The following is an 18,869-nucleotide window of genomic DNA, read 5'->3' on the forward strand; positions in this document are numbered from 1 at the left end:
AAAAAATAAAAATAAAAATCTAAGAATTAGAATGTGTGCTTTCAAGAGATGAGGTCTTACATTAATGATACGCACAGAGACTATCAGTATCAGTACAAGTGATACCTTCCTCTCCCTCCAGAAGGTAAAAAATCAGTTGGATGAAACACGTACTAGTAAATGTATTCTATTCAAAGCATGGGAAATTCTTAGCTACTGTCACAGCAATGAAAATAAAGATATAGAAGAAACAGAAATACACTCTCTTCAAAGAATTAACATCGTGAGTTCTCGCAAATTAAGAAGGTTAAGTTTCCTGCATAAAATCATACAACAGATAACACTCTTGCCCAAATAAACTTTCTGATACTTTCTAACACATGTAGTAATAATTTTGTGCGTTCTAACTTATATTTTTACATATGTGGCAAACAGAGTCGTATTTTGCCATTTATTTATGTCAAGAGGATTCTAACTATGAACTTTAGATACAATTTAATCTCTTGTATAATACAGAAGAGGGAAGGAAGAAGTGAAGTGTAAACTCTAGTACACTTACAAACGACGCGTAAACATTTATTTGTTTATTATTTTGACTTGTAAAGTTGAGGTTAAGATTAAAGAAATAAAGATCATTGTAAGTTTTGTTACTAATAAACCACAAATATCACTTTTCATACACGACCTTCACTTACACATACAAATTACATATACAGGGTGTTAATGAACTATACCGACGAACTTTAAGAGGTGATTCCTCACATCAAAATAAGACAAAAAGTTCATATGGACCTATGGCGAGAAGTGCATAGTTTCAGAGCTAGAGCCGTCCAAAATTGCGAAAAAGACAAATTTCAAGAGGCCATATTTCGAATTCGAGAGAATGAGGATAGTGGACCTTATCAGCATAAAGAAAGTCACGCAGACGCAATCCAAAAATGCATATTTCATTAATGTTCAGTGGTTGTACAGATTATTCCCTGCAGGGTAAAATTCCCACACATGCCATCAACCGACTTTTGAGATATGCTCTGACTTTATGATTGGATCATAGTAGGCAAACGATAAGCCTTGATAGCAGTGAACACGGAATCCTTTGGCGCAATGTCGGAAGTTAAGGATCATCAGCAGCACGGTCTCTTGTACTTGGGAAATCGAATGGTGCGACGTTTTCTTTCACGCTTATTAAGTGAAGAAATCATGAAATATACCGTGACGAAATACATATCATCACACATTATTCCGAACAAAAAAACATGGAGCTGCCAGTTGTTAACACTTCCGCCTTCCCTCCAAAGCACTGGATGTCCACTGTGTCAAGGTTTACCCCCTGCCTACTTTGGACCCTTCTTGAAATCAGGGTATATCGAAAACTGTATTGAAAACATATCTGAGAATTACACCCTGTAGGGAATACCCTCTACACCTATTGACAATTGATGAAATATGCACTTTAGGATTGTGTATGTGTGTCATCCTTTACGCTGATAAGAACCGCCATCCACAGTTTCTGGAATTCGAAATAGGGCCTATTGAAATTTAGCTTTTTCACGATTTTGAACAGCCCTAGTTCTGAAACTATACACTTTTCGCCATAGATCCATATGAACTTTTTCTCTCATTTTGATGTGAGGAATCACCTCTTACAGTTTGTCGGTATAGTTCATTAACACCTTGTATATGTGGTTCTTCTGTCCCCTAGATCTCCCATTTGCAAAACCACCTCAGTTACTTTTGAAGGGCAAGTGCAACTAATTACAATTCTATAACCAGAAGTTGAACCGGTAATATGGCTTTAAAAATCTGAAAGCTCTTTACCGCAGAAATTAAAGCCTGCCAGTAGATTCTACCCAGTATCTTAAGTCAATTCAATGATTGCTGTTCTGCTGTTCTTAAGATCCATTTTTATATTATTTCTCCATCTTCTCATTGATGTAACTAAAACACGTGTCCAACCGCAGCCTGTCAACCAACCTTCCGCAGTCCATAAATCTCTAAATGTTAGCACTTTATAATGTAAAAAACAACACATCTGAATTGCTCTGGGTTCAATTACAACTTGTCCCACATAGGAAAAAATAAAAATCGAGATACCATTCGTTGACGTAACATTGCATAACGTGCAAGTACTCGCATTTGAAATTAACGTTTAGCATCTTTGAAAAATTATAAGGAAAGATGTGGTTAAAAAAAAAAAAAAAAATGAATACAGTCCCCTAACAGAAAAAAAGTGGACATTCTGACCTGAAGGCCTCCGAGGTAAAATTCCATTAACAGATGTGTATTTTCCGCTCGAATGACATGGATACATTCATCTCATTTGCATTATAACCTATGAAGTAGATATTATGGACTTCCGCCGCTATGTAACTTTTTCCATGCGCTCTTCTTTCAGCTAGTTTTCAACTAAATTCTCTTCGCAAAACCTAGTTTTTATAGAGTTTGGTTTACAAAAACTCCTTTATACAAGGGATGTTCTAGGAGGAAGTGACAATACTTTGGGAAATGGTAGTATGTGTGATTCTAAGCAAAAAAAAAAAAAAAAAAAAAAAAAACCATATGGACATAAGTCCTATGCTTGGATGTTTGAGAGCAACAAGTTCTCAACTATTCTTGACCTTATGTTTCTTATTGTTCACCCTGTAGTTATGCACAGAGGTGAAACATAGGACTTTTAAAAGGTGATGGAATGGCCTTTTCAACGGTATGTAGTATATGGGTGGTGTCTTTTGAAGGAAAGTACTGAGGGAAATTTGGAAATCAGTGTTGCCATCCAATTCCACTAAATAATCTTGACTTTCCCTTCCAAAGAAACCATGTTGCATACAGCAGGAAGAATCATTTCATCATTTTTCAAATGTGCTATCTATGTATGGATAGATAGATAGGATTTCGAAATTACTTTTTTCACCATTATCAATGTTTTGAATCGATGATTTTTGAACATTTAGCACAGTTGGAAAAAATAATGAAAAATTAATTTTCACTATTGTGCACCGAGAACTGCCTTGAGTTGTAAAAGTTAATAAAAAATTTAATGAATAAAATTAAGGCCACGGAAAAATTAATAGAGTATTATGAAAAGTTACTGTTTCGAACAAAACTAATAATTAATAAAATAAATGTCACAAAACTGAGAAAAATATCAATAAAATTAGGTATTTTCTAATAAAATTCTTGTGTATTTGTAAGTTCTATGACGAACACAAAGGTTAGATTATGTATATGAAAGTGTATATCATGTCAGTTATGCTATATACTAGGTACATACAACTCTTTAATAACGGCGATTTCACTGTTACAAATGCCATGAGTTTATAATCCAGATTTCAAGACAAATTGCAGCACGTTTCAGAAAAGGGGCCTGCATTAATGCACATGCGTAGTCGAACTGCCCACAGAGTTTCTGACAAACAAATTCTTGCAGAATATCCATTTCAAATAATTCTTCAAGAGAAAACAACGATTAGCGTTTTAATTGTTACAATTTTTTTTAACGACTATCAATTAAAAAATTAACTCTTACAAAATTAAATTGATTAAATTAAAATTTAACAACATATTTTTGACTGATTAATGTAATCGTTAAAGTTTTAACGGAATAATTACAAACGTGCAAATTATTATCCGTTTTCTAACAAACGACCATAGATTATCCGTTTTCTAACAAATGACCGTAGATTATTCGTTTTCTAACAAATCACCGTAGATAATCCGTTTTCTAATAAATGACCGTAGATTATCCGTTTTCTAACAAATGACCGCAGATTATCCGTTTTCTAATAAATGACCGGAGACTATCCGTTTTCTAATAAATGACCGTAGTTGCATAAAAGTGAACAAGTCATGTTTGCTAAAGTCAATAATTTAGAAAGTAATTTTATTCCTCTGGTGTCTAGACGTCCTTCTTCAGCATCAAGAATACCGCATATACGCATTAATATATAGTGCACAGCGTGTAATCCAAACTATATTGAGCTTCTACCTGCACCAAAAAACAAAACAGGAAATAATTTTGCCCGGAGGGATTCTCAAATTTAGAAAACAGATATGTGTTTCAAGTTTTCCAACTTCCTTCTTATTCTCTTCCATTTTAATTCTAATGAGATGTATGAGAAATCTGTATACATACTGCAATATATATTTTGAACTAGTGCTTAACAGAGTTTCCAAGAAGGTAAAATTTACTACAATTCGACATCTAAGAACTGAACACGACCGCGTTAAGAAGTCAAATGAATTCCTACAACTTTTAAGTGTTGTGTTGCAATTTAGTGTATTTTATAATTGTTATCTTCTTAATGATTCTTCATGCAATTTTTATCTAAGTTACTTCTTCCAATGTAATTTTCATGTGCATAAAAACCATATACTGTAGAAACAATTACCTAAAATATTTCCGGCCTTTGCTTAACAGAACTAAGATATAAAATCAGCGTGCAGACATTTCGAAGTAACTTTATTTACACGTCTCACTGCGAAGAAACTTCAAATGAATTTGGACTAAGGGAACTTTAAGAAACGTTGAATGAATATCATAAAATTATTAAGACAAATAATTTTAACGTAGTAAAATATTATTTCAAGCAATCTTCTAACGTAAGTTTCAAACATATAATTAGTTAATGGATGTTTTTAGTGTGACGGTGACCACTGCATAAAAACATGTATACGCAACACTAATCAATATAATTACACACCAAGATGAAAAGTTAGTGAAGACAGTGACAGTTTCTGCAATGGCTTATTCTTTGGATATTTCAAAGTTGTGTTTAACGCTTACACATGTTCACAACAGTTCACTCAAAAATAAAACTATTTTTCCTTCTTCTTAGTTTAAACAGCCAATAGACACGCGTGTATTTTAAATGAATTTGACATTTTAAATTGTACTTTGTTGGGAGGCGAGTAAATAAAATTATTTCATTATACCACATGAAAATAACGATCTTACTTTGATTCTTCAATTGAAGTTTAAGATGTCAAGATCAAAAACCTGACATTTCAGCTAGTGACGTCAGACAATGATAGGTGGAAAGAAAAGACAGGAAAAAGGTTTATGATATGAAGGACGAGAGAGTAGCTGGCTTCTCTGGCACATAGTTTATTGCAGTTTATTTTAAATGGCATTAAAGGGTTAAATTGTGAGAATTACTAACCTTTACTAGAGAATTCATGATCATCATGGCTTCTATCAAGCATTGGTTCTCTTCTTCTGTCTCTGCCTGAATCTCTATCTTTTCCATAATCTCTGTCCATTTCTCTTCTGTTATTATCACGATCATCCTTGCCCCTGTTGCCAGATCGATCCAAGTCTCTGGAGAAGACGCGTTCCTTTGAAAGTCTCTCCCTAGATATTCGATCTCTCCTATCATCTCTTCGATTATCTCGCTCGTCTTTTTTCCTATCATCATCCTTATCTCGGCCTCTATCGTAATCTCTCCTGTAAAAAGTGCAGAAAGGGGAAAACTTAGCGTAACTGTGACAGCCTCTAAACAAAAAAATGTTAAACTTAGCAAAATGATATCACGCCGAAATTAACAGTTTCGAAATTTAAGGGAGTGTAACAACTGTTGGACTAAAGGGATCTCAAGCAAACATGGAAAGAAATTATTTACCAGAAAATAGCGAAACTGAAGAAGGTATACTAGATGCACTTTCGCTAAATTTATCACATAAAAAGAGGGAGGAGGAAGAAAAGAAAAAAATAAAACTCAGAAAACTTGCTGTGAAGCAGCCAGTTGGGTGCCACTTACCTTCCTACTATTCCCCTTTCTATCAAAAGAAGTGCTTAGCAAAATAAATTACAATGTACTTTCTTCCCTAGTATAATAATTTTTACTTTTTTTGATGATTCAGAAGTTTCAAACACCCGTTTTCTTCTAAAACGAATACATTTACGGTAGGTCCGATTTTGTCTGTGCAAACCGAATTAGCATGCACACTTTCCGGGCACTTGGCCAGCATCTTGAATCAATGACTCATTCTGTAAACGGCGAGGAGGTCCGTCATGTAGGTTATCAGACAACACGAGGTTTCTCCCACAAACGTAATGTTCTAATTAATTTCCAAGTACCTGTAACGATACAAAAATTATCTAAGGCCCAGTCACAGAATTCGACTTGCCTGTCTGGGTTATCTTCTCACAGTTTCGACGCATTTGTATCTTCTACGAATGAAACTTGGGGTTTGCCGAATTCGCACAATGTATGCCTGATTGACACCACACTTCGCTGGTAGAGTCGTAGCTTCTGGTTGGACTTCTCACAAAGGACAAAAAAATGAAATCTTTCAGTTTTACGTCCCACGTAATGCCGGTTAGGCTAAAGGAGACGGTGATGAGTAATGAATGAAATGGTGGAATGAAGAAAGTGGGAGGAAACGAGAGAACCCCGAGGAAATCCACGTACACGGCGTTTGTCCACCACAAAGTTCACTCGGCGGGGGCTGGGATCGAACCCGGGACCGCAAGCACCGGAGGTGAACGCTCTACCACTGAGCAGCCGCGACCACTTCTCACGAAGGACAACAGGACCATCGTGGATGCGTATGGATTGCCAGTACGGAGATTGTCCACTACATTACCTGTTTTATGAAACTTGGTTATCAAAGATATGACACTGCGACGGGAAAATGGGAGCTCACTCGGAGTAGCTGTGGTTTAAGTTAGCTGTCGTCATTACTTGCAATAAACAGAGACGGTGCGTACCGTTAAATGTAAGTAGCTTTTGAATTGTTATACTCATAAGAAACTAATTACGAAGTTACATTTATGGAAGAATTCTCGCGTTGTTTGATAAACCCGCAACCCCCCTTCCATTTACAAAATGTGGTCTCGATACAATACGATGTCCGCTTTAAGCCACTAACCTGGTTTACACAGATGTGTCGTAATCTTGTCCGTTTCGGAGAAAAATTGGGTATATGGGATTTTTGAATAATTTGCATATATAATGTATCGTCCTGTTAAAACCAGCTGATTTCAATATATATGAATTTTGCACTTAAACTGAAGGTTCTTTAAAGAGAAGATTAATGTAAATTAAGCCCCCTCTAACTCGACGACATACAAAAATTCCAAGTGAACAGGGAGGTGGTTGTTTTTGCATATAAAAGTTAAGATGTAAAGATTCCAGATTTCTATTTAGTAAATGTCTGAATTTAATAAAGACATTAGGACGATACTGAAATAATTATCCAGATAAAAGCTCCCAGGGCGTTGAGATGAGTTCTGTTTCCTTATATTCGATATAGAATGAACTATTTGCAAACTTTGGCATATGAAAGGCATTATTATTATATTCTGATTAAAAAGACTTAAAATTTTCGAAGATCAAAAAGAAAAATGATTACTCCATAGAGAAAGAAGGTTATATTGTATTATGTGGTGAGTTTACTAGTTTCAACGAATGATCCGTATTTTTGCTATTTCCAGAACTGCTACAGTAATGTTCAACTACAAAAACTCCTCTAGTGAAAAGACTCAGTGGCACCAATAACCATATTAAAAATGTGGTAATTAGATTTTGTTTCACTGAATTATCAATTAGAATTTACTCACATGTTTGACGAACTGAAGTAATACTTTAAGTAGGAGAAAAAATCGAACAAATATGTATAAAAATCTTTAAAATTTAGGAGACAAGGAACTTATATTCTTAATAAATACAGGTGTCCACATTACCACAGCGAGTACCGTTCTGTCAGTAATAAAAGCTCTCATTACTGTACAGTTCATGAACCATTTCAGCACAGCAGCCAAGGGCTAATCACTTGTAACTGTCCGAGGCCGTCCCGATCATCGGCCTTTGTGAACATCATACGCTGCAGTTCGAATTTATCAGGTATAGGAGCAACTGTCAGCTGTGAAGGGGAATTAGCATCAACGTAACCACTGTCTCTGAACCTCAACCACATCTCAAATTTTCAGTACCACTATAACAAATTCAAAATTCAATCGTGTTTCCGCCATCTTGATATGAATCATTCGCTATTAGACACTTTATTGATCTAACATCACACTATTTTGAATTTGAACCGTGTTTCATCCTTTCTAATGGAAATGTGAATTTTTTGTCGCTTTAAAACGTTTATACAATTTTGTTAACATTCTGTATATTGCAAAAAAAAAAAAAAAAAAAACTCCCAGCAGAATTATCAAACTACTTATTACTTGGTTTTATTTATTTATTGGATATCATTTGGAAATATGCAAATCACATTTAGAGACAAGCTTGCGACAATACGAACATAGGCTAACTTTTACGAATTTGTGTACGTCTTTCCAACTGAAACTCTCAGCCGGTATAAATTTTCAGTAATTAAAATTAGACAATCACAAAGAAAACTGCATGGCCTTGAATTCTTTCTCATGACACTTTGTATCGTCTGTGATAGAGTTCTACAATATCATCAATATACACAAAAGATTTTATTATCTTCTTTCGCTTTACTTCTACAATTACATTCTTTCTCTTTTCTTCCTTTATCATCCCCTTTTTTCTCACAGTTCGTACTTTTATTTAATGTTTATAAGGAATTACATTACGTGGCAGCCGAATTGATGTTTGACGTGAACCCATGACCCTGCGACGTGCTATTACCAAATTTGCAGTGAGAAATTTGCTTTTACTGGGCGAATAATATGTTGACAAGGTTTTTACATCCTACTAATACGAGAGCAGTTCTTTTTTCAACCTCTGTTAAGCCACCAGAAGAGAATCACGTGAGATAATGAAACGTGGATAAGCCAAATTTATTCATTGGAAGTCGCACATCTCCCAGACCAAAAGACACTCTACCGTTCAATCACTGTAGAGCAGCAAGTGTGAAAACACATCGAATGCAATCGAAGCGCCCGCCAAGTGTGAACTACGTGATGTAATTCGATTTCTCCAGCTACTGAGTTACCTTAAATTCCGAGATCAGACAGTTTAAAAACCATACTCTACTCCTTTCACGTATCACATGGTTTACACGTTTATCAAAGTCGTCTTCCGTCACAAATTTCCACTCTTGGTTACTCTCATCGTGTACGTCAGTAAGTTTTTCTTTAAACTCTTCGTAGCACTTGTGCACACAGCAATCATTTGATGATGAAATGTGGCTAATTACATCATCTAGTACATCCTTGACGAGCGCTTCGATTGCAGTCGATACTGTTCAACGCTCGCTACTCCACAATGATTGAACACCCGAGTCTGTCAGATTTTTAGTAGAGTCTATTAACGACTTTATCGTTATCAACTGGATTAAAGCACCAACTTCAAACAGTGAAACCACATTACTCGTATGTAGATCTGATTGGGATGTGCTCGACCTGCCCCTTCGCCATCTTGATATAAGACGTCATATTGAACTTTCTTTTATCACTTCAATCAACCATGGTTTTTTTAAGAACTAGGGGTCGGTTTGAATCATTCTTTCTTTGAAATAAAGATAAAGAGCTAATGATTTGTTAGAAATAGTCACACTGATAAACTAATGTATGGTTTTATATTTTTAAAAAAATGATACAGATAGAAACAGCCATTACTTAAAAGTGTTTTATTTTTTGGCAATCTTACTTAAGTAACGTTTTAAAGTATATTTCATAATCTTTACCTGTGATCTGTAAATCTTGAAATTTGCACAAACATGGTGGAGGTATAGTCATTTAAATTATAACATATGTTAAACATTTAACAGTAGTGCGGTAATATGGCATAAACTTACCCTCAAAATAATATTGTTCGATGTGAAGTGATTGTTCATTCTCTGGGATTGTCTTAAATTATTCTACGGCCATTCTTGTCAGTGTTGCCACTGTATACGGATATAAAAGTAAAAATAGCTGAGGCACACAAATCAGTTTTATGCGAGAATTTTACAAAAGAATAAACGATTTTTTCTTCAATTACTACGATAATTCTCTTTAATCAGATTGGCAATATTGAGTGCCAGAAGTCAATCGTTTTCGTTGTGTCAATATGTTTATTTGTGTGTAGACTGAGTGTGTTAGTGCTCATTGTTATTAATTTGAAGCAGGATAATACTTCAGGTATTGTTTCTCGCAGCATATTTTGTTGTTCATCCCTGTATATACTACACTAATTTATGTTTTCATTAATTAGTAACTATGTTTTATTGCACAATAATGAGTTGCAGCCGTTGTGTTATTTGCAGTTCAGGGGAAGGTAAACTTGTATGTCCGTCAATCAATAAATCACGCAATTTTAATTCAATATTCAAAGTGTTTCAAGAAATAATTGCAAAACAGAGGTATTACTGAAGAATAAAGCAAAATGTCATAGGGTTTGTCGATTACTATTTGTATTGTTGAAGCTTGAAATAGCACGGGAGTATCGCCCACACAAACGCCAAAGCGATGAAAGTGTGAATGTTCGTATCTCGAAACGAGCATATATGCAAGTTTCAGATTGTTCTCGGTGACAAACGCATCCTTTCCATGAAAACGAGTGAAAAGTTGAAGCTATGTTTGACTCTAAATCTTGAGCAAACTTTAAAATAATAGCAACGGGCTGGATGATACTGACTTACTTGCTCGAATTGTTTCAGGTGATCCAATTGATATTGAAGACAAATACCACAATACTTACCGCATTTCTAACACAAACAAGTATCGTTCCTTAAAAAAAATCAGGACACGTCTAAAAGGGCCACATGTTTTCTCTGAACTGGTAAATCATGTAGAGAACTGTATGAGGAAGGTCAATTTATATTCCAAGCTTTGTGACCTCCATAGGTTATAGGAAAATCATTTGGAAGTTTTAGATAGTAACAAATCTATTAATAAATCTAGGTTAACAGAATTACCGAGTATTTTGCATAAGTTTGTGAGGAACAAAGTGACGGCATCTTTCATGAATGCTTTAACATCGTTCTGAAAGATCCAATTCTGTAATAGTAAGAGTAAAGATACTGTGATAAAGTCGTCTGTTACAACCACTCTTAAGACGGGAAATTGAAGATCTGTACCTTCCAGAATTTTCCGCTTCACTTACTACAAATTTGTCTAAAGAGAGTGTATCTCAGTTTATTTGTGAAATTAAAAATGAAATGAAACCTTTGAGTTTTACGTCCCACGGTTATGCCGGTTAGGCTAAAGGAGACGCTGATGATGAGTAATGAATGAAATGGTGGAATGAAGAAAGTAGGAGGAAACAGGAGAACCCCGAGAAAACCCACGCACACGGTGTTTGTCCACCACAAAGTTCACTTGGCGGGGGCTGGGATCGAACCCGGGACCCCAAGCACCAGAGGTGAACGCTCTACCACTGAGCCACCGCGGCCCCTAAGTGTGAAATTTTCTGGAATATCTCGCCATTCCACTTCACGTAAAACACTACTTCCACTCTTTGTTGGCTTGAACATACGTAAACTTGGAGCAAAAAAAAAAAAAAAAAAAAATATATATATATATATATATATATAGCAGATGTATGACTTGTTATGCTCTTTAAGTTAAGAGAGAAGGATGACTAAGACATGAATCCTGATGGAAGAATTGGTAAAATAAGAATGTGGGAAGAAACAGGAGAACCCCCAGAAAACCTATGGACACGATGGTGTCCATCACAAGACATACTTGGACGGGAATCGAACCAGGGACTCCACATACCAGAGATAAGCGCTCTACCACTGAGCCAGAATATTATCTTCTCTAAAGTAAATGATTTACGGGAATTGAAAGTAATTTCCAAACATAATTCCCCACTGATAAGAAGATGGAACAGATACACATACACAAACACAATTGTTTTATAACAAATGTGCACCATTCACCGCGCTACGGTTAAACGACGAACATATGTTGCAAGTTAAATAAATTATATCTTCGTCATTTTTTATAAGAATTTCAAGATGTATGCATCAAATTAACGGTTGTGAAATATAAATTTACAACAAATTTGTTACTTATCAATATATCCTCCCATGGGACAACTAGATATTCTCCAGACGTATCAGAAAAACAAACTAGTTCCGTCTTCAATGATAAGGGAACAAGGATAAAATGGATGAGAGAAATATGGTAAGCAAAAAGGGATATATAAATATAAATACTCCACCAAATAAATAAAACGTGAGAGATGAGTACTAAAAACCACGAGCAGAGCACAGTGAGCGAAAGAAAGAGCTGAGTTGAAGGAGAGAACGGAGTCCATGTTACGTCACTGTTGCCAGATCCGAAATATACATCAAAGGTAGGTAGCCAGATTTTATCAACCGACTTATATTTATAAATAAAGATTTTTTTCCTGAACTTATCACATTAATTTGTTTTATATTGTGTGTATGTTGTTTTAGGTCAAGTGACAATTCCGACATACCCTCCTCTTGTGACTTTTTGATTGTCTAATGTGTTCTTTAATTTGGATGTTAATATTGCGTTTGGTTTGATTTATATATGAAGAGTCACATTCACATTGAGCATGATAAATGCCAGACTTATTTAGTGGACCAACAAAATTAACTTTTAAAGCCGGTAAGATGTTTTTTCTAAACTTTTCGGAGAGATACTGGAATCATGATATGTTATGCTTTGCAAGAGTATGTTGAACTTTTGTCGATAATTGCGGAAAGTAAGGAATTCTATCTAAGTTTTGCTTCTTTGAAAACTGTTTTAGGGGCTTGCACCGAACTACGTATTTGATTAAACCACTTTTGTAAAGTGTGCAACTTCCCCCCCCCCCTATTTGATATAAAAACTGTATTTCATCATTGAGATCATTTGGACGATCACCAATTAGTAATGCTACGAAAGGAATTCTTCCAAATATTGGTCTTGTATAGTAGTGGATGCACTGATGACTGTTGATATATGTAAGTAGTGCCTCTAGTGGGGTTTACGATATACCTTTGTTATAAATTTATTGTGCAATCGGGTAATCTGTAAATCTAAAAGACATCAGATTCACGCTAGGCGATGAATTTCAGCCTAGGATGCTGATTATTGAATTGTTCAAATATTTGTTAAAGAGTTATTTTCATCACGTACAAGTAGTAAAATGTCATCGGCATAATGGTAATATCTAATAGACTTCAATGTATCCTGCTGTAAAATAGACGTTTCTATCTTGTATCAAACAATGTTGGACATGACTAGACCATTCATGGAGATAAGTGTTACTCATGGCTAGAATATCATTCTCGGAAAAATTCTGATTTTCAAATTGAAATACATCGGTTGTTAAACAGCCCTCAAGCAATTGTAGTAAAAACGTAAGTTTCATACGCAAATTCACCATTTTGTAATAACCAAGATCGTGTACTATTCATAGTTCTAACGGTATGGACAGAAACATATCAACAATGTCTAAGGATGCAAGTAAAATAGCTTTAGAATTTACAAAGGTAACGTCAAGACTATTTTCTACAACACATTTGAAACCACTATTGTAATCACTAAGTTTTTTGTATAAACGTTTGGAAAGTAAGTTGGATGATCGAAATCTGATATAATCGGACGAAGGGGAATGTCGGACTTGTGCACTTTTGGAAGGCCATAGGAAGGAAAGGTGCATGTATTTTTATCCTATCTTTTTCAGAGTTTATCAAGGTGGAAAAAGGATAATAATTTATATCATCCTCTCATGCGCCTATATAATATAAAATATACTTTAAAACGTAACTGAAGTAAGACTGCCATAAAATAAGCCATCTTTAGTAAGTGCTGTCTGTATCAACTTCTTTCTCCTAAAATAAAAAAATGAAAAAGCACATAAAAGCATACATTAGTTGATCAATGTGACTATACCTCGAAACAACCATTAGCTCTTTAATCTTCATTTAAAAAAAAAAAAAAAATCGAATCGACCTATTATTTCTTGAGAAAAGCAGGGCTGAATAAATTGATTAATAAGTTCAATATAATCTTATATTTCAAGATAGTTGAAGGGCAAGTAGTGCACAGCTTCGCAATACCGACATACTAGTAATGTAGATTCACTGTGTGAAGTTTAGTACTTTAATCTAGTCTCTAACGATCGGGCCAATTTTTGACACTACTGGAAGGAATTCCACTACTTGGCTTATACGCGTTCCGCATCTCACGTGTTTCTCCCATGTAGGTTGAATCGGACTCCCACATCTCAGAGTTGGTAACGTCGCAATAAGCAGAGCTCAAGGTGGAACGTCACTTCAGCTGCCGCGCACAATAGTGCACTTCTATACACAAGCATTAAAGATACAAAATGCTAAAACTATATAAATATAAAAATCGTAGTAACATATGCACTGTTTTCCCCATACTAGTTTATTTCGCTTAAAAAGATGTTTTATGCGATCTTTCATTTACCTCTATAACTCGTCATGCTTCTTTTGACTACGTTATTCGAATGATTCTGAGCGTTAATTGTATAGTTTTATAAGTTTATTACACATTCATTTGAAAATAACTAGGTGTAAGTAGAAGTCTTAAGAACTTCAATCAGAATAGCAAGTGTGCACTACTCTAGAACTATGGTCTTAATAATTATGGATATTCCTGCATAAGACTACGGGACAATGATTATGGAAATTTATAATTGATAATATCCCATACCGTCCTACTATGTTCTTCATATTTCACCCCAGATTCAGTTTCTGTTTGCAAATTCTCTACTATAAGTAACTTCTTACTTTCTACGTATGCAGCAATGACAGGCTTTACCTATTTCGAAAGCTGAATATTGCGAATTTTAATCCTATTGAAAATGCATCTTCCACATTCCTTTCTAATACTCTTCATGTTATTTGTAATCATAAAGTCATTCACCACATTGCAGTAAAGTAATTCTGTTTGTTAAGAAAGAAATACTGAAGTGTGACTATCTCTAGATACTTATTAATTTAATGTAAACGCCTGAAGTTGGGAACATGTTAAATGCCCGAGTTGGCAACGATCGGGCGGCAACATCAGCGCCGGACTTTTAGTAATGATGGTGTGTTAGCGCAAACTCCGTAAGGAGCAGTTAAACGGCAGTAGGCAGTGTACATGCAGACGTGAGTAAAATGGGTGACCTCATCTCTGATTTCCAAACAGGAAGAATTGAAATGGAAACATGAAATGAAATCTTTCAGTTTTACGTCCCACGATTATGCCGGCTAGGCTAAAGGAGACGATGATGATAAGAAATGAATCAAGTAATGGAATGAATAAAGTGGAAGGAAACGGGAAAACCCCAAGAAAACCCACGCACACGGTGTTTGTTCACTTAGCGCAAGCTGAGATCGAACCAGGGACCCCATGCACCAGAGGTGAACGCTCTACCACTGACCCACCGCGGCGCAAATAGGAAGAATTGCTGGCGCTCTGTTATGTGGTGAAAACGTGATGAAAATGGCAAGTGTCTTGGGTGTGTCGCGACTAGGGTTGCCACCTTTCCAAACCAAAACGTCGGGACGCTTCATGTGGGTTGTTCTTTTTCGAAACAAAATGTAAGGACACTTCGAGCAGCTATTCGGAGGAGGGGATGTAATAGCGTTTCTTTTTCCGTAATAATGTCTCACGTCTGCGAATTAGTCGATAGTTTTAAACATTTTTACACACTCTTAAAGACACAAACGCACTGTAAATGTTCTCACAGCTGGACTTGGCTTGTCAATAGATGACACAAATCGTTGTGCGTTGTCAGAATCGCAAATGCAGCGCCGACGTGGAAATATTTTGAAAAGATACTTTCTTTAAAAACGTTCCACCGGAAATGGCAAATGCAGAGCCATCAGAATACGTGAAAATATAGTAATAGCGTTAGCGGGAGGAACTAATTTCCAGCAAACGTTGCCCGGTCGGTCTCGTATTTTGTTGCTGGCCCAACTAACACTTCCCGTCCTTCGCCTACAAAGGTAACGGAATTCTAGCTTATGATTTAAGGTGGTAGGCACATTGCCACTGTTGTGAGGTTCCCCCTTAATTTGAAGGATCTGTATAATAATGTGGAAATTACGTTCCAAGCATAATAATACTTATCAAACTCATCAATAAATATGAAAACAAGGACAGGACAGAATTGAGTCGGGGCGCGGGACGTTTTGTCTAAAATCGGGATGGGTGGCAACCTAGTCGCGACAGTGTGCGTACAAAACTACATCAGCAAAGAGGAACTGTAGTCGAAAGAAAACCCTTAGTGACTGGTCTCGCCGAACATTAAAGTAGACAGTCACAGAAAACTGTAGTGCGACTTCAGTGAAAGTGACTGATGAATTCAAACAGCACCTTCCACCGCCTGTGTTGATAATCACAGTTCTCTGTGAGTTACTAACATAGGCATACAGAGCCGAGATGCACGGGCGAAACCGCTGATATGGGATCATCACGACTTAGTATGACGTCAATGGTGATACGATCATGCAACGTGAACCACTGATGACTGGAAACATGTAATATGGTCGAATGATTTATCGTTCATCTTATTTTAAACCAGGGACTGTATATATGTGTGGCAAACGTCCAAAGGAGAGTATGATTCACAGTGTTTCCGCCCAACCGTGTTTCCGTTAAACATAGCAACGACCTTGTGATGCTGAAGGTCGCAATATTACCCTGGTTTTCGGTGAATGCTGTGCTGACGCTTATCAGTCGCGTCACTGCTGGTTTATGTCGTCATTTTAGAAGACTATGAGCGTCCTACGGTCCAGATATTGTTTCCAGGCAAGGAACCACCACGCACGACTCACACATGTTCAACATCTTACTTGGCCCGCACAATCTCTGAACCAATATAATTTAACATCTGTGATTCGTTTTGGAGACATGAATCGAATGCAGATTCCGCCTCCATCCTTCCTCACATAACTGAATGATGCACTGCACACGAATGGTGTAATGTTCTTCTTGCTACCATTTGCGACCTCTATGACTCCAATCCACGTCGCATTAGAGGTGTTCTGAAGGCGGAAATATCTGAACATAACTGAAACAAAGTATTTCTGAATTTGATACGGGAAACAAATGTTTACTAGAAAACAGTAAAGATTTTCGCATAATACTAAAGAAAGTACACTACTCTATAAGCGTTTTCGCTAATCACTTTATTGGATAAGGAGGAAAGAAGTAGGAAGCAAAGAAAAGAAATTGAGAAGTAGCTACGACGCGCCCAATTCGGCGTCACACTGAAATGCAAAATCATGAGATATTATTGCCATGTTGGAAACTGAGAGAATGTAGTCGACGAAGATAAAATTAAGATGGATGCGCTGAGTATAGAGAGCAGGTAAGTGTAATTCTACAATATTATTAGCGTTTAACGGGAAGAAAAATGTCCAAAGATGAGTCATATATGAATTGATAAATCTAATCGAGCTAAACAAAATGATATGCGTGAGTGTAAACCGTCAAGGGCAGTCATACAGACAACCAAGTTGTTGTTGTTGTGGTGGTGGTGGTGGTGGTGGTGCTGTACTAAAACCATGCCACGTATCAAGAAGAAAGTAACACATCACGCTTTCCATTACGATACTAGTAAGACGACAGTACATATTATGATTAATGACGTATAGCCAAAAATTACGATTAAGTCTTAAAGGGTCTATCCGGTTTCAATGTTGTGAACACACTTCGGGGGAGATGGCTGAAATTCAGCTCAATGTAGAAAAGATTATGTACATTCTATATTCCAAAAGCAAATTGTCCTAAAATGGATGTAACGTAGACAAAAAAAGAAATAAGTCCTTCACTTATTTCAAAAACCAAAAGAGGGAGATGGCTGAAATTCAACTCAAATGTAGAAGAGTCTATGTAGATTTTATATTCCAAAAGAAAATTGTCCTAAAATGGATGCAACATAGTAAAAAAAAATCACGAAACATGAACATTAAAATCAATGGCAAATCAATGAAAAAAAATGTCGTCCACATATCTCTAAAACTATAATAAGGAGGAGGCTAATTGAAAGCTTATTGCGAAGACATAATGAAAAGCTTAAAAACGATGTATAGCACGTAAGGTACATATGAATAGAACATTGTCAAAAGTCAGTTGTATGAGTAAGATCAATAATAATGATAAACTATATGCATCTTCTTCGAATTACCCAGGGTGCTCCATGCAGAGGTTACATGCTTGAAATATCTCACATCTGGCTTTGGAATCTCCAGACTCGATTTAATAGGAAACGTGACTTTTGACCTGATCACGTAACACCATCTGGTCCTTATAGCAAACCGAATAGGCTCTTTAATTCTTGTTTGCCTAAAATAGATGGATCACATCGAGGTGAACAAAATGCCAGGTGTGTCGTTCGTTAGTTTCTCTTCAGTTGGTACAAATGATTTATTTATTTAGAGTATGTGTAAAAAATAAACGGTGACACACACACACAGTCCAAACAGTGACACAACAATCCTAACAGTAACGCACGTACTGCTAACAGTAACGAACAAACTCCTACTATTAATGCGCATAACTAAATAAATTACATAATAGCAAGAAAATATTAAAAAACAAGTACTGAAAATGAAAAAAAAATCCATATGTCATAATAAAAGGAAACGAAAACAGCGAAAATTAATGTTTTTTTTTTTCTTCATACTTTTCATTTTGTATTAATTCTCACATTATAATTATTTCATTTTATTATTATGAAATAAATATTTTTCATTAAGTTGTATTTTATATGTTTCCTTGTGTTTTATTCCTTTTCTATTATTTTACACAATTATACAAATATCTTCGTTTATTCTTCCTTTGTCTTGTGTTTTTATTAAACAACTCATCCCATTAGTTTTACTTTTCTCATTTAAATTCCCTCCACTTTCACCATGGCAACTTTTTACATGATTCTGCATTCCAATGTTGCATTCACTTTCGCTTTACAGTTTCCACTCCCTATCTGATAAAATATTTTGAGGAAGTATTGGGTTGATCCATTATTTCGTGCCGCTCATTTTTGAGAATTTTTCCAAACGTCAGT

The 18,869-nt window shown here is 35.8% G+C and overlaps 1 protein-coding gene across 5 annotated transcripts in view; it reads right to left on the minus strand.

Moving 5' to 3' along the window:
- LOC145693208 (uncharacterized) overlaps positions 1–18,869 on the minus strand; it is a 174,564-nt gene that overhangs the window by 66,863 nt on the left and 88,832 nt on the right. For all 5 annotated transcript variants that reach the window (XM_081768996.1, XM_081768995.1, XM_081768994.1 and 2 more), the window contains one exon: positions 5,139–5,422. In XM_081768996.1, the coding sequence (XP_081625122.1) occupies positions 5,139–5,422 (284 nt within the window). The remainder of the gene's footprint in view (positions 1–5,138; positions 5,423–18,869) is intronic.

This window comes from Thermobia domestica, chromosome 8 (genome assembly GCF_964235325.1).
Source record: "Thermobia domestica chromosome 8, izTheDome1.hap1.1, whole genome shotgun sequence".
Lineage (NCBI taxonomy): Eukaryota > Metazoa > Arthropoda > Insecta > Zygentoma > Lepismatidae > Thermobia > Thermobia domestica.